General features: G+C 37.3%; 1 protein-coding gene across 1 annotated transcript in view; it reads left to right on the top strand.

Annotated features, from left to right (window-relative positions):
• LRIG3 (leucine rich repeats and immunoglobulin like domains 3) overlaps positions 1 to 22,724 on the top strand; it is a 77,386-nt gene that overhangs the window by 40,691 nt on the left and 13,971 nt on the right. Inside the window, exons 4-13 of the mRNA XM_080392596.1 lie at positions 9,093 to 9,227; positions 9,872 to 10,015; positions 12,267 to 12,410; positions 12,732 to 12,875; positions 13,289 to 13,432; positions 14,814 to 14,894; positions 15,554 to 15,625; positions 15,999 to 16,070; positions 18,672 to 18,835; positions 22,312 to 22,632. Of these exons, the coding sequence (XP_080248722.1) occupies positions 9,093 to 9,227; positions 9,872 to 10,015; positions 12,267 to 12,410; positions 12,732 to 12,875; positions 13,289 to 13,432; positions 14,814 to 14,894; positions 15,554 to 15,625; positions 15,999 to 16,070; positions 18,672 to 18,835; positions 22,312 to 22,632 (1,421 nt within the window). The remainder of the gene's footprint in view (positions 1 to 9,092; positions 9,228 to 9,871; positions 10,016 to 12,266; positions 12,411 to 12,731; positions 12,876 to 13,288; positions 13,433 to 14,813; positions 14,895 to 15,553; positions 15,626 to 15,998; positions 16,071 to 18,671; positions 18,836 to 22,311; positions 22,633 to 22,724) is intronic.

Raw genomic sequence — 22,724 nt, 5'->3', positions numbered from 1 at the left:
ATATGTTAATATTAATAAGCATAATAAGAATGTTATGTAGTAATCCTCTTGCTGTCTGTAGAGACTAGAAGGGCTGTACATGCCAAAGACTATAGTGCATATAGTGAAATTCTAATGTTAGGCTACCTTTAAATGATGGACTGTTTTAAATAAACTTGTGATTTTATGTTTTATTGTATAGAAATTATTTTATTGAAAAGCACTAGTACATACAGTGCAGTTGATTTGGATGGAAATATCCTTGTAACTTAAGTTGTAAAGACTGATCATGTTAGTCTAGAACAGAAACAGATATTTGGTCTTACTAAAGCCAGAGTGGAAAATACAAAGTTCATAGTGTGGAAGTAAAGGGAGCACAGATGATTCACAATTCAGTAAAGTTTTTTCAACTTTTACATTAATATGTGGTTTGTATTAGGTTCCCACTTTTTTCAGAGTGTGAAATCTTTTGTTTGTAAGAGACATACAGAATGTGCAACGTGGTACAGGTTTCCTCTGTCATGCTGAGGGGACCCTCCAACCCCATCTGTACAGGAAGCCTTTAAGGCAGTTAAAACAAGGAATCATATGGCCTTTCACTTTTGAGTTCTGAGATGATGAAAAATGTTGCTAGTATTGTGGAGGTTTCTTGAAATGTGCCCGCTTGTTTGTTAGGTGCCAGACTGAATCCACAAGTAACTTTTCTGAAAGCTTTCTACAGCCTTCAGTTTGTAATGTCTTTCTGTTGGTGTATGATGAGTTTAAATACATCGTCTCTGAAGACACATTTGGTGTCCTGGATGTTTAAAAAAGTAAAGGAACAAAAAATATTAACAAAAAAGATTGGTCAGGAGATAAAAACAGGACAAAAGGATTTCAAAGTAGCCAGTCTTAGGTGACTGCAGGGGTCACAAGTTTTCACAGTAAGCAAAATAGTTTCAACTTTAAATGTAGCTCTCTGATCAGCCACTACAAAATGACTCTGGTTACTTGGTTATGATTACTTGATCCATTATTCTCAAGCCTTTGGCGTTCAGTGAACACTTCTGAAAAGCATGTCTAAAAGTTTAAAGTGAATTTCTGTACTGAAAAAGCATGAAGTCATTCTCTCCAAAGGGGAAAATAAAATAGCATAATGACCTAAGCTGTCAACAGTGATTTGTTTAAAAACAAAAAGACTATTTTGGTAACTGAAAACAAACAAAACCCCAGGGAATGCCTAAAAAGTTTTTTTTCAGATCCAGGTGGTAGCCTGCGCTCTGAATGGGAGGTTCTACTTGTTGCTCATCTAACCTACACATCTGCAGTGGGGAATTTATTGGAGATGATGATCTGCAAGTTTTAGTGTATACCAGGCTTCATCAATAAGCTCTGAAATTTTAAAATAAGTTATCAGAAGAGCCCAGGTTTAGCTTTCTATCTTCTTATATTAGCTCCTTTCTGCTACCTTGCTTAGTTGCTCATTAATCCTGATTTCAGTCATCAGTAAAATTTCCTCAGTGGACAGCATGCTCCAATCTGAGTAAAATCCCATTGGTGAAAGACCTGGTTACAACCTTGATTGTTTCTTGAGGTTGGTAAAGCATTGTGCTATCAGGCAGTGGAGACAAGAGCTAACTCCAATGTAATACAAACCTTTCACATGTGGAGCTTACGATACTGCAGTGTCAGTATCTTTACTTACAGGGCTTTCAGGATGAACAGCATTGTACATGCTACCTAATTAAATATATAATCTGAAAAAGGATTTTTCTTTATAGCTTTCAAAACTAAGTCTTAAGCTGGAGTAGCTTATCATAGATCTTTGCTGAACAAGATGCTGAGCCTGTGACTAGAGATTTGTAAGTTCATCTCTGTTTTAGGCAGCTTCATGAATGCTTCTGTTCTCCTTACCAAGAAGAACAAAATAGTCTTACCTTTGTCTTTTGGGGCATAGGCATAGTAATAGAGCATATACTAGTCACGGATTTTCATTCTTTGTTGAAAAAATCTTTGTTGCTAGAAAGATACTCCTTCAAAATTTGAGCATGCACTGTTGCGTCCTGGCTTGATTAACCAACATATATTTTAAATACCTATCTAACTTTATGCAAAGTTAGTGAAGAAAAGTGGGAATTGTGTCCTTGAAGGGATCTTGTTTTAGTATTGTGTATCCGTTTCTGTTCAAAATGTGGAAGAGTATATTTAAATATATTTTGTGATAATGAGCATCCCAGATCATGCTTCAGGTAGTCACATTGATAAGTAAAAGTCAACAAGTTGAAGCAAATATGCAAAATAGATTATACATTTGTCCCAGCTGGCAATGTAAAAATAAGAGTGATAGTTTGCACTGTGTGAGTGTCTTAATGAGGAAAAGTCCTGCAAAGGGTCTTTTGTAAAGACAGAATTTTTTTTCATAATCCATGTTTGCAAGATTATTTGAAATAGTTATGTATGAGAAATCTGCCTCTCTCTCTCATCTCACAGTAGGCTGGGATTAGAAGCTGCCTGTAAAATCCAGGAGAATGCAGTTCACATTTAGAAAGTTAAAGTCACGAGAAAGAAGGTTAGATGCAACTCCTGAAAATGAAAGCTTACATTCAGTAGGAGCGGATGCCTTTCCCTTCTGTGCTTGCCAGAGAAAGTGGTATTGTGTGTTTGTAAAGCTAGCATGCTAAACTGAAGTCTGGCTCCCAATATTAAGAAAATGTTGGTCAAATACTTTACATCCTTGTCATCTCTTCAGTTACCACTTTATTATGGGAAGGATTAAGATTTGGATGCTGCCTGGAAGAGTTTGTTTTGAAGAAGGATTGAAAGAAAGGGTAGAGGAATGCCAGACTGGGCTTCAGGCATAAGGGTACTTGGAGAAAGTCCCAAAAATGAGAGTGGTGGTAAACCATGTGTGACTTGGGCTGAAGTTGCAAGCAAAAAGCTAGAGTGAAGAAACTTTCTGGAATTAGTTTTTGCAGTCTTTGATATTTGGTGTGGAGACTAAGAGGAAGTAAATGAAAGAATTTGAAAAGGAACCTGTCTTAGACTGGCAGACATGGAAACTAGATTTTTTTATGGCAGCAATTTAGGCTGAATGATGGGAAAGGGAAGAAGTATGTAGAAACACAGAGTTTGTTGTAGCAAAAATATGAAGTAGTGAAAGCCTAGACAAATGCTTTTGCAATGAGAATGGAAAAGAATGCAAATTTTATGAGCTAGTTGCAATGGAAAAAACTGGCACGATTTTCTGATCAACAGTGTTAAAGAAAAAGATAAATTAAAAAGAATAATAATGCATCGGAAAAATAGAGAACACTGTTCCCATGTGACAAAATGGAAGAATCGTAGGAAATTTTGCTAAGGAGGAGGTGCCAAGTTGAAGGGCATATGGTACAGAGAATGAGGGAAGCCAGAATGAAGATGTCAGGCATAAGTATTAGGTTATATCTTAGAGAAGTGGTAGGTGGTTGTTCCGGTAGAGAAGTGAAATGTAATGACTCAGTACCTTGAGTGAAATAGAAGCAGATAGGAGAACTTCCCTCAATTTTTACTAACAGTTGAGATTAGGAGTAGATCTAGAAAGGTGTGTGGTCTGAAGAGCCTGGACTTCGGTGAACACCCTCAAAAAGGGAAGGCTGGCTCTGTAACAATAAAGGACAGGTGTTTTTACTTAACGAGTCCATACATCGGATTAGAAAGATGATTTATAATACTGGAGGGCACTATGCTGGATTTAATCTGGGTCATACTTAAAGTTGTCCAAGATTTTAGCATTAACTAAGTCACAGAGTGCACCAAGTCTGTGGTGGGTTATTATTCCTGTTGTTAGCTCATGTTGAAGTAGCTATGCCTGCATTACTTTTGTTTAGTGTTGTTAAAATAAAATGATGAACTTACACATTCACTTGGCTATCACATGCTAAATAACTTGTGATTATTTTGGGAAGGCCAGAAAGTGGAATGGGAAACAGACTCCAGGGTATCAAAAAGGAAGTTTGGAGGCAAAGTTTAATTAATTACATATTGGTACTATGACTGGAATCAGGAGAGAATTGCTATGTAAGTATCAGGTGTTTGGAAGTTTGGATTTACCTCAGTTGTCTTTTTGATGATGAAACATCTCTGATCCCAGAGTTGTTTCATTCTGCATCTTTCTCTTCCCCTTTTCCCACTTTGTTTGGTTTGGGAATCAATAAACCTTTGGTTTCAGGTTTTGGACTGGGTATCCATAGCCTACAGAGTTCTGAATTTTCATTTTCTACTTTATGCCTGCATACCATAAAAAGCACAAAAATAAGAGCAGAGACTGGCTGACATCTGGCTTGAAAGAGCAATGACAGGCATTGATCACGGAATGGAGGAGGCCTTCAGAATAAGGAACAACTGCTTGCCACAAGGAACGTGAGAAGCCTGTGTGTGAAGGAGGCATCAGACTTGTAGACCTACCAGTAAGACTGGAAATGAGCCAGAATCCTGGCTCTGTTTCTGGCATCTTCATCTTGGAGAAAAACAGTTTCACTTGAAATATTTCTGTATCTAACAATTGAAAATTTAAAAAAAAATGGATGTTCTTAATTCAGTGAAGTCAGGTGTCTAATGGTAGGGGGAGCACATAGTCTCATTCATATAATGGGATTTTTTGCGTAAGGGTAGAGTTCAGCTTGAATCCATAATTACAATATTTTAAATGATGTAGTTTTTCATTACAGTCTGGCTAATGTTAGTAGTCAAATGAATAGAAATAATAAAAAAAAAAAAGCCCAAATCTTTTTTCTCTCTTGTAGGAGTTACTGACACTCCTTCTTCTGATATGTGCTCTTTAAAGTTGTCCAGCCTTTTCCTAAAAGCCACAAAGCACATGCCTTCCAGCACTTTCTGAGGAAGTTTATTAGTTTTGATCTTTCATCTTTACTATAAATTATATTTTTTTCTTTTTGCTTAAGTTTGCTTCCATCCAGCATCTTGACATCATTGCTTTTTTACGAGAGCTCCAGAAGTCAAAGGAGCTTGGTAGGGCGAGAGCAGGAGTGCAAGAAAAGATAGATGATATGCATGAGTCCTATGATGTCAGTGGGTGAGTGGAGAGAAGAACAAGTGAAGCAGCCACAATGATTTGAGGAAATATGAAAGAGGAGACTCTGAGCTGTAGTGGCACATAATGAAGACCACCCAATACATGCTGAGATGTGGACAGTCACATCTGCTTTGCCTGTGCTCTGATATGGCTGCCTCTAAGCCAGCTCTAATCTGGAAGCCATGTAGACACAAGATGGTCAAACTAAACATCTATGAATCCCAGTGTCTTGGTTTTAGCACAGCTCAGAAAGATATATCTAGCCCTAGCAGAGTGTTTTTTCTCTTTAGGTATCCTGTTGGTCTTTAGCAAGAGACCCTACTATGAATTTATTTGCCTGTTTGTGGGGCAAATTCAATATAACCTGCCTCTCAGGCCTTAGTTGAGGGACAGGAGATACCATATTAGCCCAGAATCACACTGGTGTTAAAACAATTATTTTGCCTCCAACATCTTTGGAGAACAGGGTACACAGATGCAGCTCTCCAAAACTGTCATTCTAGGCAACTTTTTTACCAGGTTGCTCTGCCTCCGGGCTTCTACACATTTTCCTTGTCAGGATCATAGTGTAAGACAAAACTTAAGAGGTTCTCAAAACACAGCAGACTAATGTCTACCTGGAAGAAAGAGTTATGCTGGAGAAAGAATTGCAAGGGTATTTTTTGTGCTGAGACTTTGAATAGAAATAAAAGCTAGGACTTTTGGTCTTAATCTGTTTCTGAGTTGGGGTTTCCATGTTATAGGATCAGAGCAACGAAGCTTGCATAGGTATTTCTCTTAGGTGGAAAAACCTTACATATTGTCAATCTTTGTCAAGAGATACCTAATCATACTGTTTCAGATCTTCAGATCTTTTTTGATTTTTTTTCAGCATGTAATAACTACTATGTTTAAATGGTGTTAACTAGATCCCTAACAAAATGGATATGGAAGTTGCTGTCCTGATTTATATTTTCTGAGAGGCAGGGAAACTGCAAGTCAGTATTTCAGATATGTTGTAGCTGTTGTTTATATAGAATGAATCTTGAGACCATGATTGATAGGGCTGTTGTAGATATTTTGGCCTAGTGGTATGGTTAAAGTAATGAATGCTGAGAGGGGAAAGCTAATGTTTCTCATACCCAAACTGATACTCTGTCTTAACCGGGTGTTCACACAGGCTTACATAAAAATAACTAAATGAATCTGCATGTGCTTTTGGGTTGGTGTTTGAGGGTTTGGTTGGGTTTTTTTGCTGCAAGTCAGGGTGTAGGCACTCAAATTGCAAAAAGCATGTTCACATTCATGCAGGTATTTTGGATGGTTTTATCTGCATTCCTTGGTGCTCCTGCTGCTTCAGCTGTAACAGAAGATGTAAGGAAGCTGCAGCATGTTGCTGTGAATAAATTGTGATCAAGTTGCTGCAGGTCTCCTTCTGTAAGAACTTGGATGTGCTGGTTCTCTTGTTGCAGGGGATCTCTGTTGCTCTGATCTCCCCATGAGGGTCTGTGAAATGAAAGCAAGGCGGTGTGTGCATGTGCAGCTCCTTTTCTCTGAGCACAGTAATAGCAGTACTTTTCTGGAAAGCTGGGTTTTGGGTTGGGTTTGTTTCGTTTTGTTGTCGTGTCGTGTCCCACCCCCATGAACAAACTTGTGTATCCTTGTGCCAACACAACACAGAGGGTACTGTTTGGCTCTGCCTTGACAGGTAGGCTTGAATCTTCAAACACGTCCTTCCTTACCAATTTTGAAGGTAATTTGGCAGTTCTGAGGAAACTGATACATTGCTTTTATTTGATTTACTTAAGTGATGATTGCGAAGAAAAATTGGAACTGAAGTTTCTCATTTTAACTAAATTTGGGTGTTAAAGTAGAACTGTTAGGATATGTTCAGTGCTGGATATTCTCCTGCCAGGTGTGAACTATGGCACTTAAATTATTTTTGAAGAGAAAATTGGACTAGGAGTGGAGCAATAAGAAGTGAACCATTCAGGTATTTTGCATTTTTGTAGCTTCTACAAATATGAGTAAGCAGGAAGGTGCAGGGAGGGCTAGTTTGATTTTAATTGTGAGGTGGACTAGGACTTTCATGTGTAGCTCTGTTTGTTTCAGTGAATAAAAGAAGTTGCTTTCTCCCCACAGTATAGCCTTACCATCTCCAAAAAAGAGAAATGTTCCCTGAAACAAACAAGCTGGTTTTTTTGTTTGGTTGGTTTTGTTGTAACATGGTCTGTGTCAGGTAATTTGCCAGATAGTTCAAGTGCTAATCTGAAGGCTGTAGAAGAGTTTTATTCGGTTCCATTAGGTCCAGCTAAACTTTGTAATACAGGGGCTATTATCCTGCCAGTTGTGAGGAATTTCTGTTTTATGGAGCAGTGCTGACACAAAGACAGCACTGTGCAAGCCATCTGTATAACTGAACACTTTCACACTGCAATTTCGGAGGCGTGCAGTTCAGGAAATTGCTGGCTTCTGCTGGAGCACACTTTTACTGCAAGGAAAATTTTATTCGTCACTCAAGTAATTGGCAGTTTTAATACCTTGTTAGTAATTACCTTATAAACAAACTAATGCATAAAGGCAAGGCTCTATGACCTGTTATCTAACTCACAGTCTTATTTGGCCAATGGAACTGAGATGTGGTGGTGGTGTTTGTTGTTGTTTTTTATTAAAGTAATTTGTTTCCATTTATTATAAATACTTTCAGCTAAGAGTTAAAAAAATGCAGTGTACCTCTACCAGACAGCCTGAGGAATGAAACACGATACAAGCAGAGTATTGGAGGGGCTGCAAGATCACTTACCCATTCCCATATGTGGTCAGAAGGCCCATTAATTTAACTTATGGTTCAGTTTTTGAGTCAGGACTTTTTTGTCTTGAGCAGTAATCCCCTCCCACGCCTTGAAACTGTGAGGGTTGTCCATGCTATCCTAAATGTGTGGCTTACTATTTGATCCAGAGCAAATACTTCTGATAAAGGCAAACACCTTCCAGAATCAATATTTTTCTTGATAATTTTACTGAAATTATCTTTGCCTGAAGTCTCTAGAAGTTAGGGAGAAGTCTTAAATTTTGATCATTCATCATACTAGGTACAGAATGTACCACAGCTGGAACTGACTTGAACATCCAAAGGTAATAAGGATCAATTTGGGCTACATTTGTTTAATTGGTTGTGATCTGTTTTCCCCTATGTACTGTTAGCCCCAAACAAGTAACCCAATTAATTTTGCTGATGTGTGTGAATGATTCTCTACATTATGCAGCTGGGATGGAAAGCCTGGTAGGTTGCTGGGTATGAACATGAAATATGATTACTGGAAAAAGTACACTTCATTGAAAGTGAAAGAAGGGGTGTTCCTTATAGTAGACTAGGATACCCATGTCTTTAACAGTTGCAGAGCTTTTGTTGTGGAATTGGGTGTGATGCTCAGCTAAAGTTTGACCAGACATGAAGTCCAGAACCTCTGTAAGAAGCAGAAATTCTACTCTTCACTAACTTACTAAAAAAATGTATAGGATGAAATCTTAGGTCTAATTGCAAAATTATAGAACATCTTTCTGAGGGGGTGCATTGTCACCTATCTTGTCTAATCTGGCTCTGATTTTTGGGAATTCAGTCTGATTTTCATGCCGTATGAGTTTTCAAAAACCCCAAACACTATGTCTAGTTACTGTGATGTTAATTTGATTAAAATAGAAAACAACTCTAATCTCACTGTGACATACATTGAGTGCAAGTAACGGATATTTCTACTGTTCAGAAATAGATGATGATAGTTTTACATCTTGTTTTAAAAGCCGTGACTTACAGTAATAGGATTACAACACAATTTTTTTCATCTTGTTTGCTGGGAATATGTTTTCAGAAATGTTGATGAACACATCTATTTAGAGCATTCCAGTTTGTGATTTGGGATGGCTAGAAATGAATGTTATGTTTAAATAATGCTTTATTGGTTTTCTTTGACCAAACCTTATTTTCAAGTGGGGGAATTAAGAACTAACTTTTGTCAGTCATATGTAGTGAACAAGTGTTTGCTCTGGAAATGACAGCCGTTAGACTATTGTTCTTAAATTTCAGGACCTGTAACAAGATTGCCAATATTTTGTCTGAACATCTGAAGCCGTTTCAGAATCTAGAAACTTTGGACTTAAGCAACAACAACATATCAGAGCTGAAAATATCATCATTTCCATCATTACAGCTTAAGTATCTGTAAGCAAAACTTAGTCTTACTTTTTTTCTTTCAAGTTGCTTTTAAAAAACTTGTTGGAAAACTTAAGTTGGCAGTGGTTTGTTAAGGTACTAAACCTTCTTTCAGACATGCCTTAAATATTTATTCCTACTTTTCACCTGTCGCACTTAACATAAACTAACTTTGAATACATGAGTTGCTGTAATGTAATGAGATGTTTTAATTCCTAAAAAGTGAAGTTCATCATCTTGAGATGAAACAAAATGATGTGTCTCAAGAGAAATAATTATGTAGCAAAATGAACTGAAGTTCTCAGTGGTTGGGCTAATCTTGAGTTGCAATGGAGTTTTGTGGACTTTTTTGAGTCTGCCTTAATCCTTATTCAGTAATACCACAATGTCCGAGCTATACTGAGTGAGAATCAAGTAATGGTGTTGCAGCATGCTATCTTTTGCCAGTGGTACACTCTTGCAGAGTAGAGCAAAATGTTGGTGGTGAAATACTATTTGACCATAGGCTGAGCTGTCAAGAGCTCTAATTACTAAGATAAATGAAATTCCATTTTTCAAGGAGTAGGCAGTGCAAAAGCTTTGTGTTTCACTACTTGGTATTAAGAATTTATTAAGTAACTGTAAATTTAACCTTCTAGACATTGTTTCAACAGGTACATTAACAGTAACCGAATAACCTCCATGGAGCCTGGTACCTTTGACAATTTGTCTACCACACTTCAAGTATTGAAACTGAACAGGAACAAAATTTCAGCAATCCCTCAAAAGATGTTTAAACTCTCCCATCTGCAGCACCTGTAAGTGCAACCTACAATTGACTAATTGTTTTCAGGTTTTCCAGAGCACTGGCAGTGCTTGAACTTTAGCCTTTAATTTAACCAGAGGCAGAGTGAGACAGACACAGAAAACCTATTACTACAAACCTTACTAACTGCAGCTTTGTACTGAACAAAACTAGTGTTATATATTGGTGAGATGTGAATAGTCTTTGTGTTTAAAATCATGTTTGCCTATTAAAAAAAAAAAAAAAAAAGGCTGGAGAGAGAGGTACGAGCAGTATTCCTGTAAGAAAGTGTTGGAAAAAATACTAAGTGAAGTAAACTTACATACTTCGCTACAGTGGTCCTTTATTTATTTTTTGTTTTTGTGGTGAAATGAAGGGAATTTATTTGATTTCACAAGGTATGACAATAAGCAATATGTTTCATTAAATAGACTTCCATCAGCTTCACTGATACAATGCTGCCTACAAAAGTTTTACCAAATAAATAATAGGTAAAGTTATGTAATATGGAAGAGGCTGGGGAAATATCCCCCCTTTTTAAAAAAAAATAACCAAAACCCCCTCGCAAAACCCCCAACTTAAGAGTGCAGGAAGTTGGCGAGAGGATGGGCTAGGACTGCACATTGTCAAACCCTGAATAATTATTTTCCATGTTAGATTGTCAAGAGTTAAAAAGTACGAACTCGCTTAGGTTAACCGTGAAAGGGAAAGGTCGTAAGAACAGTGAAGCATTAGGATGTTTGACACATCTGGAAACAGTGACTGTGCCTTTTCTGTATACAAATGCAAGAAGAGGTTGAGGTTAACTGAAGCCTTGGTAAAAGAGTATGAGAACAGTCTTGCAAAGCTCAGGATTTTTTAATGATCTTAGTAGACTTTCTGATATTGAGATTCAACTCAAATTTTGGAAGTTGTTGGTATTCTTGCCTAAAAAAGTTCTGCTGGTTCACAATTTAATCAGTAAGATGACCTAGTTATGTTAGGTAGCTAATCTTCAATGAGGGACAAAAATTTATGTTATCACCTGAAAGAAGTATTCAGAGGAGGAGTGGGGAAGAACTGAAGGCTGTTCTTTCTGAATGTTCTTCACTGCTTATGTGCATTTAAACATGGGAAGAGAAGTAGGGTTCTCTGTTGAGTGTCTGTTATCAGGTAGGGTTTGTATCAGGCTGCTAGAGAGAGAAGCTGAATTCTTAGAAGACTGAGACTGAAAAATAATTGTGGTATAACTACAGGGAGAGAATTATTTAGGCCTTTACTTCCCCAGGGGAAGTAAGTTTTGGAAGGAGAGGATTCTTTTTGGTTTGGTAGGATGCAGGTTAATAGGTGTAATACGTTCTTGAAGGGGCAGATGGTTACTTACTGTATGAGGACCTCTTCTTATTTTCTTGCTGTTGTCTAGTCCTGTCCCTTTGTACTATGTATCAGTTCTTGCTAATAATTAACCTGTTAATTTGGCAACTGTTAGCTAGTTTAAAATTCAGTTCTTTATACCGGTGTGAAGCTAGACTTCCCTTTTCACATAGCTCAAAGTCAGAAGGCTGCTTGGAGTTGATGCAGGGTTTGGAGTTAAAACAGACCAAAGCCAAGAAATTGTTGTGGAGAGCAGGAAAATAGAAAATATTGAATACTACTGTCAGTGCAGCTTGCCCTCCAGCTAGTTACGCCTTGTAACTCCCTTCCAGTATACACACAGGTCGCAGCTTCTGATCTACAAGGGGTGTGTGTAGTGGCAGAAGGGTGAGTGCTAAGACTGCTTTAGAAGGAGGGAGGAAACTATTCATAACTAGTTGTGGAGATTGAGGGAGGAATGTGTAACGTATGCTTGGCTCCAGATTTAAAAAAGAAATATCACGCAGGATATTTAATTTTGCCTAGTTACCACAACTAAAAATTTTAACTTTTTCTTTCTGAAGATTATTGATTGTAATTGCAAGCTAACCTTAATGGCTCTGCTGCTGGATAAACACTAGGAACTTGCTTTTACTTTTGAGTTAGCAAACAGGATTAACCATGACATTCTTTAAATCTGAATATCAAGGAACTACCAAGTACTTGTCCTCACTATCAGAAAGGCAGAACAGTATTAGCATGGTTAAACATAATGTACTACAGTAAAATGTTTGGGGTTTATTACATCTTGTTTCTGTTGGTTTATGTGCAAGAAAAGCATTTAAATAAGGTTTGTTTCCAGAGAAGGGAAGAAAGGTTGTTTGCATGCAGTGAACTTTACTGTGCTTTAACTGTAAATTTTATTGATGCAGGGAGCTGAATCGCAACAAAATTAAAAAAATAGATGGGCTTACTTTCCAAGGACTTCCAGCTTTGAAATCATTAAAACTGCAGAGAAATGGGGTTACTAGGCTCATGGATGGTGCTTTCTGGGGATTGACCAACATGGAAGTCTTGTAAGTATAAACTTCTTGCTGATAGATTCTGCTGATAACGTCTTCGTAGAAGTGAACGAAATAAATGGAATTGCTGGATAAAATGTAAAGATGTTTTCGAATTAAATTGTTCTAGTGTGGCTTGAAAAGCAACAAGCAGTCATTGGTGAACGTGTAGGATAGCACAATCTGAATGCATGCATACAAGTAGTTGTAAACTAAGGCTGCAACTATATAGCCAGTACCATGAAGTCAGATGTGGACCCTTGGCAAAGTGTGCATGTCACAGTTTCTGAAGCTTATGTCTTTTATCTGTTTGTATATGTTTGTGTGTGTTTGTAGGCAGCTGGACCATAACAACTTAACAGAGGTAACCAAAGGCTGGCTTTATGGCTTGCTGATGCTGCAGCAACTCCATCTCGGCCAAAATGCCATCAGCAGGATCAGTCCTGATGCCTGGGAATTTTGCCAAAAACTCAGTGAGCTGTGAGTGGCTTTTATTCTATTCCAGTTTTGAAAGCCAGGTACATGCCAAAGCATGAGCTTCTTACCACTGATCTGTGAATTTTTCATAACAAAGTTTCCAAGGTGACAGCAACTTTTTTGTTTGTGAGACAGTTATATTTTGTTGAAAGAAGTTGAAGCCAACCGTGACTGCTTCATTTCACTGTGGCATTTGAACCAAAACTGTAACAGTCATTTTCAAATGAAAGAAGTTAATCTGCAATAATTTGTGAATTGTTTGAAACAGTACACAAGCTGTGTGGTCAGAAAGGCTTTGTGATAGCTGTAAAGGAAAAAACTTTGTCCTACCTTTACTCTTGAAAATTCTCCTGGGTTGAACTGAGTAATAAGCACTGCAGCATACATTAAAATACATTTTTTCCTTGAATTTGCAGAGATTTAACGTTCAATCGCTTAACAAGATTAGATGATTCAAGCTTCGTTGGTTTAAGCGTGCTGGTTGGACTGTACATTGGAAACAACAAAGTAAATTACATTGCTGATTGTGCCTTCCGGGGACTTTCCAGTCTACAGACCTTGTAGGTTGACAGACTCAATTGTTAAGGTCGAAAGCCTTAAGAAAAACCCTCAGTGTTTACAGATACTTTCTTTTCTCCCATATGAAATATGCAAGGGCCTTTTATTAACTATCCCAGATCAGCACATGTTTTTCTTACAGTAGGATATTTGTTTCAGAATAGTTGGGAGAGGGAGGGCTTCCTCTTTTGTTAAGGCTGGGCACAATGGATGGTGATAATTATGATATGAACTTTCTGTAGCATTATTATGGGAAAGGCACGTCTCCATTCAAAGGCAGCAAGCAGCACTGCTACCCAGAGCTTTAGGGATCTGGATCATAGTTGTATCTTAACTGAATCAACATTTTCCCTTAACGGTAAAAATAAGAAGATGACACTCAAAGCTCTGTATTACTATGGATGTTGATGCTTGTTGTGACTGGGCAATTGCTTTAAGCATTTGAGCATTTTTTGAAATAACATTTCGTAAAGGAAGAGGAAGAAAGAAGTAAATTAATCTAAATATATTCCACCTCATTAAAGTTTTCCAATTGCATACTGTTGACTCATCTGTTAGCCAGATGAATGGAATCGTTGCCTTTCCCTCTACGCTTTGAAAAGGGTGCTAATACTTTACTTTTAGGGGTTTGCTCACATCCTCACACTCTGGGCATCTAGGAAAGAAACAATTCAAAGGGATGTATGCTATGTTTCTAAAGTATACAGAGGGATATAGATCATAAAGAGAGGAAGTCAGAGACTTGTGAAGTGTCTAGGAATTGTTAGACTTTTCCTCATAGATATTTTTTTCTCTCCTCTAGCCCTGTTGATTCTTTGCTGAAACACCATTCTTTTCACAAATCTCTGATCTCTTTAATGCTTCACAGATAATTAAGCTAGTGTTGTGGATGTTGTAGGATGTAAAAATGATTCACTTTATTAATAAATCTCTGTGTGTTCTCTGTGTGTTAGCTAATATTATGAACTTAACAAATGCATGAGTATGTTTTATTTCGAAGGGACAAACATTGATCCCTTCCCTTCCTATAATACTCCTTCTCTTAAGATAATCCTGTATCTGAATACCTTTGTAGAGGAATGTGTGTTGTTTTTTTTAACAATTCATAAAATTGTTAGGTTTGTAATCTCTTTAATTATCAGTGGAAAAAGTACTAATATTCCTCAAAGTCTCTCAGTAAAAGTTGAAATTAAATAGCTAATCAGGAAGAGCTTCTCTTAAAACAAACCAACCCACCTACCCACATCCCCCAAACAAACAAAAAACAACCTACCAGAAAGCTATTTCAGAAATTGTTTTACATAATACATATTCTTGAAGAACTATGTACCTTGTTCTTTTTAATTGCTCTTGTGGTTTGATTTCTCCTCCCCACTTAAACAGGGATCTGAAAAACAATGAAATATCATGGACTATTGAAGATATGAATGGCGCCTTCTCTGGCTTAGATAAACTTAGGAGGCTGTGAGTATTGCTACAATATTTGTAGCTCATAATTCCTTAAAAAAATTAGCTTAGATTATGTGTGTTTCAAGGGACAAGCCTAACACTTAATGATAATGTATTTTCCATAGCTGAGATAATTACTTATAATCCCTTACCACTTTGTTCTCTATAAAATTTTCTTTTCCTATAAAAGAAATTCCAGATTGTTCAAGTCAAACTAATCTGAAATATTTTAAATATTACTACTAATTATGAAAACATTTCTCAAAGAATGAGGGTTTCCCATAATAGGAAGCGATAAGTGCATTATATGACAAAGGCATAGTGACAGAGGTTGTCTGGTAAAGCAGCATTCAGTGGAAGTGGCTTCATTGCACTGAAATTTTCAAATGCGCATCTATGAAATAAAAAGATGCTTATGCGTGTACATTTAGAGTAGTCCATATCACTGAACTGTAAGCATTAAACATCTTCTAAAATAATTGTAAAATCTAGGTGTTTACTCAAGGGGAATAAATTAGTATCTTCTAGAGGTGAGACATTTTGCTGCATTGGGGAAGGTCGAGTGGTGAATATTAGTCATAGTTTAGAAATTAATGCCAAAAATGCAATTGTTCAGCTCAAAAATGCTTCTATTTTATTGCATCTTTTTTGCAACGTGTACTTACATTTTTCAGAATACTCCAGGGAAACAGGATTAGATCCATTACAAAGAAGGCATTTTCTGGTTTGGATGCACTTGAACACCTGTAAGTAGTAGAAATTAACATTTAACCCAACAAAATAGTTTTTGATAGTAAATGAATTAAAAGTAGGACTACCAAGCTTTACTTACGATTTTGAGTAAAATACACTTACCCTGTTTACTACTGTGATCTTGAGAAGGTTCTTCTATTTTGGAGTTATGTTGAATATGAATTTTGGAATTAATGCACAAAGTGTTACGTATTAAGCGTGCTGTAGAACTCTTTAATCCCGTCTCTTTAGTTTTTGAGCTAGGGGATCCTTTGTATATCACTAAGGTAGCAAACTATTCCTTGAGTCTTAAATGCATTCAGTTTAATAAATTACTCTTTAGTCCTCTAATGTTATTCCTCTAATGTTATTTTTCTTTTTTCCTAGAGATCTAAGTAACAATGCAATTATGTCAGTTCAAGGAAATGCATTTTCACAAATGAAGAAACTCAAAGAATTGTAAGTTTCTGTCTAAACACACCACCTCTATTAAATATACGTATATCCATTTAAATATGTAAATGAAAGCCATGTAAGATATTGCCTGATGCCATAATAAACTCCCTCTGTAACCTCTCTGAAGTCACTTAAGGGTATGCGAGTGTTTTGGGGGGTTTCGGTTTTTATGTGATGACTGTATTTAAGTGAGAGACTGTAGGATAGGAGGCATTAATTTTCTGCTACATTTGGTGTCTGGAGTCCTTATTTTAAATTGGCTGATCTCTAATAGGTATTAGATAAGGGAGACTTTGATGTAATGTGCTATAAGATCAGCAGTGCTATCACTGAGCTAAAGCTTACCGGACCAGTGAAATACAGTGCTGTAATTCTTTTGTAAAGACCTGGTTGTCATCGCTTGTAATTGGGTCTTTCTGTCCTGTAGTCGCAAAGGGGCAGATCTTCAGAGAAGTCATGAGGCGGTCACTGGGAAGGGTGTATTCTTCTAGTGAGTTTTTGGGGGTTTTTTTTGTCCTCTTGCCCTCTTTTTCTGTGGATAAATGCAGAAAAACGTTGTCACTGTTCTCTGTGATTTGAGCACAGCTAATTCTTTAGCATATATCTTACAACTCTATTCATATCAGCCTTCTCTAGTCACTTCTGTTGTTCTCAGCTGCTTTGTGGATAATCTGTCAACAAGCTAAAGAATAGCAAAAAGATGCCGCTCTCATTATAAGTAGAAACTGCCTGAAGCTTGTCTGAAGTTTTTAATTTGTGTTCTCCAGACTCCTGTCAAGTATCACCCTAGTAGCTGGTGCTCTACTTCATCTTATCATATTAGTTGGTTGCCATAGATAAACTAACAAGGAGCCTTGCGTATTTCATAGAATCATAAAACAGACCAGTTTGGAAGGGACCTCAAAGAGTCATCTGGTCCAGCTTCTGTGGAAAAGGGAGCCTAGATGAGATTATCTAGCACCCTGTCCAGGTGTGTCTTGAAAACCTCCATTGCTGGAGACTCCATCACATGCCTTGGGAGGTTGCCGGTATATGACTGTTCACATTGTGAAATATTTCTTTCTTGTATCCAGACAATATTTGATTAATTTAAGTTCAGTTTGATGTTACCCATATCCTAGTGTAGCTGCAGCTGCTCTAGAAAGCAGCAGCCATGCTTCTACCATAGTGAGTTGTTTTCTGCCTTTCTTCTTCCTTGAGTTGGATCTGGTTGTATTGCTTGATTAGTTTGCTGAACTCACTCAGCCAGCTGCAGGGTAACTCAGCCAGCCAGCTGCAAGGCAATTGCTAGATTTGGCACAAGAGAAGTGGTGGGAGCACAGTGACGACAAATAGGGATTGATATAGATGACTTGAAGAGTGATCAAATGTGATGGAATGACAGGGTAACACTGCTCCAGGAGGTGTAAAATGCTGTAAGATACCAGACTATGAACACTTCAGTGAAATAAGTATTCAAGAATTGTTGGTTTTTTTTTTTTTCCTGTACTTTTCTTGAAACACCTGGTAGACATCCGTTATGTCTGAGAAGATATAGACAGATGGTAGAAAGTACTGTCCCAGAAGAAAGATTATTAAGTATAAATTCCTATCTGGTAATTTTATTCTGAGGCCCTGAGAGAATAAACCTGAAAATAATATGACAGAGAGCCACTGCATCAGGGTAGCAAAAAATGCTGTGGTTTCTCTGCCTCCTAAAAATAACAAGAATGCCCCTAGAACTGCAGTGAATGATGACCTGTTTCATCTCAATATGAACTGGTGAGCTGGCATCCTAGGTTTTATCCATGCAGTGTTAGTGTGGAAATGGCACAGAGACGCTCTTCCTTTACTTCAAGAAAAAAATCAAGAATTGGTATCTCTTCATTTATCTTCAAAGCTGTATCTCTCCCTTGATCCATAAATTATTTTTGCCTCTCCTCCAAAAACAGGTAAGATATGAACAAATGGAATTTTGTTACTGTGTGTTTTAATGTGTTTTTTCTAGGGTGATTCTGATTTCTCAGGTAAAACTGAGAACTCTCTTACTTCAACTCCTGGTTCTAGATACTTCACAGAATATCCCTTTGCTTTCTTATTTCTTTTCCCCTCTGTGAATGTAGCTATTCACATAGTTTAGGTAATCTGATGCATTTTTTAGATTTCAACACTTAACTATTCTTCGTTTCCCTACTCCCCTTTTAAAATATTTTCCCCAAGATAAATTCTGACTAAAACGGAAATGAAGGAATGAAATTGTCTCAGCATTTTTTTGATGTTAGCTTCCAGGGCACCTCCCTTCTGGACTGTTCTCCTACATGCCCATTATGTGTGTCCTGTTGCTGAGTGTAGTCTTGTACCCAAGATGCTACAAACAAGCCTGACTGCCTGGCCTTACATTTGTAGCAGAAGCTGGGAGTTCAGAATACCATGTCTGCTTCGTGGAATGTAGGCGTCATGACAATGGTGTCACCACTTCTGAGCTAAATAATATTGCTGTAATTCTTTTGTGATATATGTATTTAGGCTAAAAATTTAGTTTTGTTACTGATGTGCTCATATAGATCTGTATTACAAACAGACAAAACAAGCAAGCAGGCTTTGAATGTAACTGCTTTTTCTTAGGCACCTAAACACGTCAAGTCTCTTGTGTGACTGCCAGTTGAAATGGCTACCACAGTGGATGTCAGAGAACAACTTTCAGAGCTTTGTAAATGCCAGTTGTGCCCATCCTCAGCTGCTAAAAGGGAGAAATATTTTTGCTGTCAGCCTGGATGGGTTTGTCTGTGGTGAGTATAGCCTCTATTTCTCATTCCATAGGACAAATTTTGCCAAATGCATTTATTTTTGTTGTGGTGTCTTTGATATGTTTTAATTTCTCAAATAAAATGCAGAGGATTTAATATTTGCTAATATTTCCTTCTCAGTTCCCAGACTGTGATGTAGATGCTCAAAGCTTGTGGCTTTGCACAAGATGGGGAGTGGTGGTTTTGTAACTCTTATTGCATGTACAGCTTGCTTACATAGTGCATAGCATAGCATGCAAGGGAAAGCTCAATAGTTTCTGGTGGTAAATGTATACGTCTCTAGATTTAGAAGATGGATATTGTTTAGATAACTTTCATTTTTAAGTGAGACATTTTGGCAAACTCAAGATGCAATTTTTTTGGTTTGATTATTTGTAAATTATTTTCATACTTCATCAGTCTTGGGGTTATTCCATAGCTGAGAAAATCTGAAGGTAAAATAGCCATACTGGCCTCAGCTCTGATCTTTTTTGTGTGTGCTTGTTGTCTGCTTCAAAAATTACTCGGACCATGTAAGTTATTGCCTGTATGTAAACTGTGTTTTAAAACATCAGATTACCACAGTTACGTTGCTTATATTTTGTATTTCAATATGCCAGAGAGTAAATGCTAGTAAAATACTTTTACTTTAAGACTTGAGAGTTTGAGGTGATAGCATCTGCCTTTAAAATGAAATTTCTTTGTGTGTTTAGTAACATTGGTTATCACCTATTTCTTAAGTTTTCTATTTAATGCAAAGGGAAGAGTAAAGATGTGTGTTTGAGTACTCTGATAGATTAAGTGGGAACTTTGAAAGTATCAGGAAATTAAAAGCTAACTGCATTTCTTGTATTACTGTTGTATAAGTTTCATTTTTCTTACTAAAGAAAATTAAAACTTCATAGTCTTCAGTGACAAAACAGTAACCATGTTTGTCTTGTTTCCTCTCATAGCAAATATGACTGCTTAATTTTTACTATTGCCACTCATACCCTTTTTTCAGTGGGAAAGCAGGCACAGAATATAAAATAGTGTACAAAAATGTTTTTTCCCTTATTAGCAGTCAAATGTTTAATATGTTAATGCTGAATAATGAGTGGGTGGTGCATAATCTGGCTGCTGCTGGAAAGGAGAAGTTGACATAGTGCAGGAAATTACAGATTACTCAATAGCTAGTGGAGTCTATATGAAGTATACATCCTTATTTATGAGAAACTCATTCTGGCAAGAAATTAAATTAGAGGATTTAAATATATATCTCATTTGTTAAACAACAGGGAATCATGATCTTTCTTCGAGCTGCTGAATGCCATTTTAAATGAATTAATCTCAAACCTTTTAAGATATATTAGCAAAAAAGGACGTACTAAGAGTAGGTTCTTACATTTAATATGTAATTGTCATGCAGAAGTAACTGGAATCTCTTAATGAGTGTTTCACTGTTTGTTAAATCTTGAAAGCGTGCCATCACTAGACATTTGGCTGTACATCCCTTGTCTTAGAAGTTTCCAGTGGCCTCACTTGCTTTTACAGAACTTTCAAGAGGAGCATGTTAAGTCCTGTCTGAAATTAAAACAAACAATCTATTAATTATCTATTAACATAGAATTTATATGAGTTTATAAATTTTCCCAATCAAGCCAAGTTATATTTTTGACAACAGTTAGGAGGTGGGAGGGAGTCACCCTAAATTTGTTAAAGGAAAGCATGTGTTAGGCAAGGGTTCCATATCTGTGAAACTAAAAAATAGAAAATCTGCATAATTTGTGCTTCCTAAGATCATGCCTTTCAAGCTGAAACAAATCATGAGACATTTGTGTTCTAAAGGTAACTGGAATAAAAACAGAATAGATGCTTTTTTGACCTATATTAATTGCTTCAAGATAACATAGCAATGCTAAGAAAGTACCATCTAAGTGATGAATAACTTGTTTCTCTTTACATAGTAGTCAGGTAGCTTCTATATGTAGTAGTCAACTGGCTCCTATAAAATGAGAAGTATGTGTGTGCATTTCTGTGATACATATATTCATATACACTGTCAGTTTGTTCTGAAAAAACACATTGCCAGTCTCATCCTAGAGTGTTCTTCTGTAGTCAGTAGTATCTGCTTATTTGAGTGACCTTTTCATCCCCCCTTCCTGCCAAAATAATTAAGATTTGAAGATATTTTATTACTCCATTGATAGTACAACTAAACCAGAATGAAGTATGTTCTGTCCTTTCACAAGGCTAATTTAAATATTTACAATGTTTTACTTACTTTCACTGACTTTGCACAGGGATAACTAGCAACTCCATTTGCAAATGGTATAGTTTATCATGGAGGAAAACCAAGTGGCCTGGGAGATTCTTAAGGCCCATACTTAGGGTCCCAGGTCAGGGGATCCACATTTTCCTGTCACTGGAGTGCAGCTCCAGCCTTGCAAGTGTTCTGCAGGCAGCTCATGTTAAGGCTATCAGCCCATCTCATTTTCTTTTGTAGCACACAGCGTACAGGTTCTTCAAGGAAATAATGCGTTGACCCTGGTATGTTGTTCCCAAACAAATAAAGACGTAAGAAGGTAAAGGGGCTAGGTAAAACCTGACTTTCTGCAGTGCAGGCAGGGGCTGCGGTAAGGAGTATTTGGGGCCCAGGGCTTTTTCTGCAGTCCTTGTGAAATTTGGGCCTGTGTCTTTGTCAGGAGGTAGGAAATATCTTTCAAGTTAGGAATACACTAAGGCTTTTGCTTACCGAAGACCAGACATTTAGTTGCTCGCTCCTTTTGTACATGCAGTGTATATGCAATTGAAAGAATAAATAGTTCAGAAGGCAAGTAATTCTGTAAACTCACAAAATGGCACTTTACTATTGGAAAGTCACCTTCAAAGGGACCTCCAGAAACTAATCTCCTGAAGTTCTTGTGTGCTGCCCTGCTTAAGGGAACTTCAGCACTGCTGTGTTTGTAAGGTGGACCAAGCAGCCACAAATCACTGGAACAGTGACTTTTGGACTTGATGGTTTTTTGTGGGTTTGAGGAGAACCCTCGACATTAACTTGCAGTTTCTGATGGCAGAAGAACTATGGTTTCAATAAAGGAAAACTCAACAGTAGCCTGAGGTGTTGTAAAGATGAAGGGTAAGTTTCATGACTGACATTCAGAATAGTTCTTACAAATGTCAGGGGGTAGTTGTCTCCTCCTTAGTGCTGCTGTTGAGCAAACTGTACGTACAGTCTGCTTTTAGATGTACTTTCTCTTCAATAAGAGATGACTTGGCACAATAAACTCCTAAATATGGTATCTTTAAATGCCCTAAGGCTAACAAAATTGAGAACGAAGGCATTGTATATCCATTTTATAAATACCTATCTGACTCTTCTCTCAAACCGATAAAACAAGGCTTACAAACGCTTTCTAAAAGAGTCCTCAGGCCTCACGTATAGTATTTTTTTTCTTCTTCCTCTGTGTTACTTTTTCTCCCTTCATCCTTCTGTGCAGATGATTTTCCTAAACCACAGATCACTGTCCAGCCAGAAACCCAGTCAGCAATCAAAGGCTCCAATTTGAGTTTTGTATGTTCGGCAGCCAGCAGCAGCGATTCCCCAATGACTTTTGCATGGAAGAAAGACAATGAATTACTGCAAGATGCTGAAATGGAGAATTATGCACATCTCCGGGCCCAGGGTGGTGAAGTGATGGAGTACACCACCATCCTTCGACTGCGCAATGTTGAATTCAGTAATGAAGGGAAATACCAGTGTGTTATTTCAAATCATTTTGGTTCATCCTACTCTGTCAAAGCCAAACTTACAGTAAACAGTAAGTATGCTACTTCTTGCTTGGGGACTTGAAGTAGAATGATTTTAATCAAGATATGTGAACATAGTTTTTTCCTTTCTCATTATATGTGA

Source organism: Falco punctatus (genome assembly GCF_963210335.1).
Source record: "Falco punctatus genome assembly, chromosome: 6".
Taxonomy (NCBI): Eukaryota; Metazoa; Chordata; class Aves; order Falconiformes; family Falconidae; genus Falco; species Falco punctatus.
This window is presented reverse-complemented; position numbering and strand designations above follow the sequence as displayed.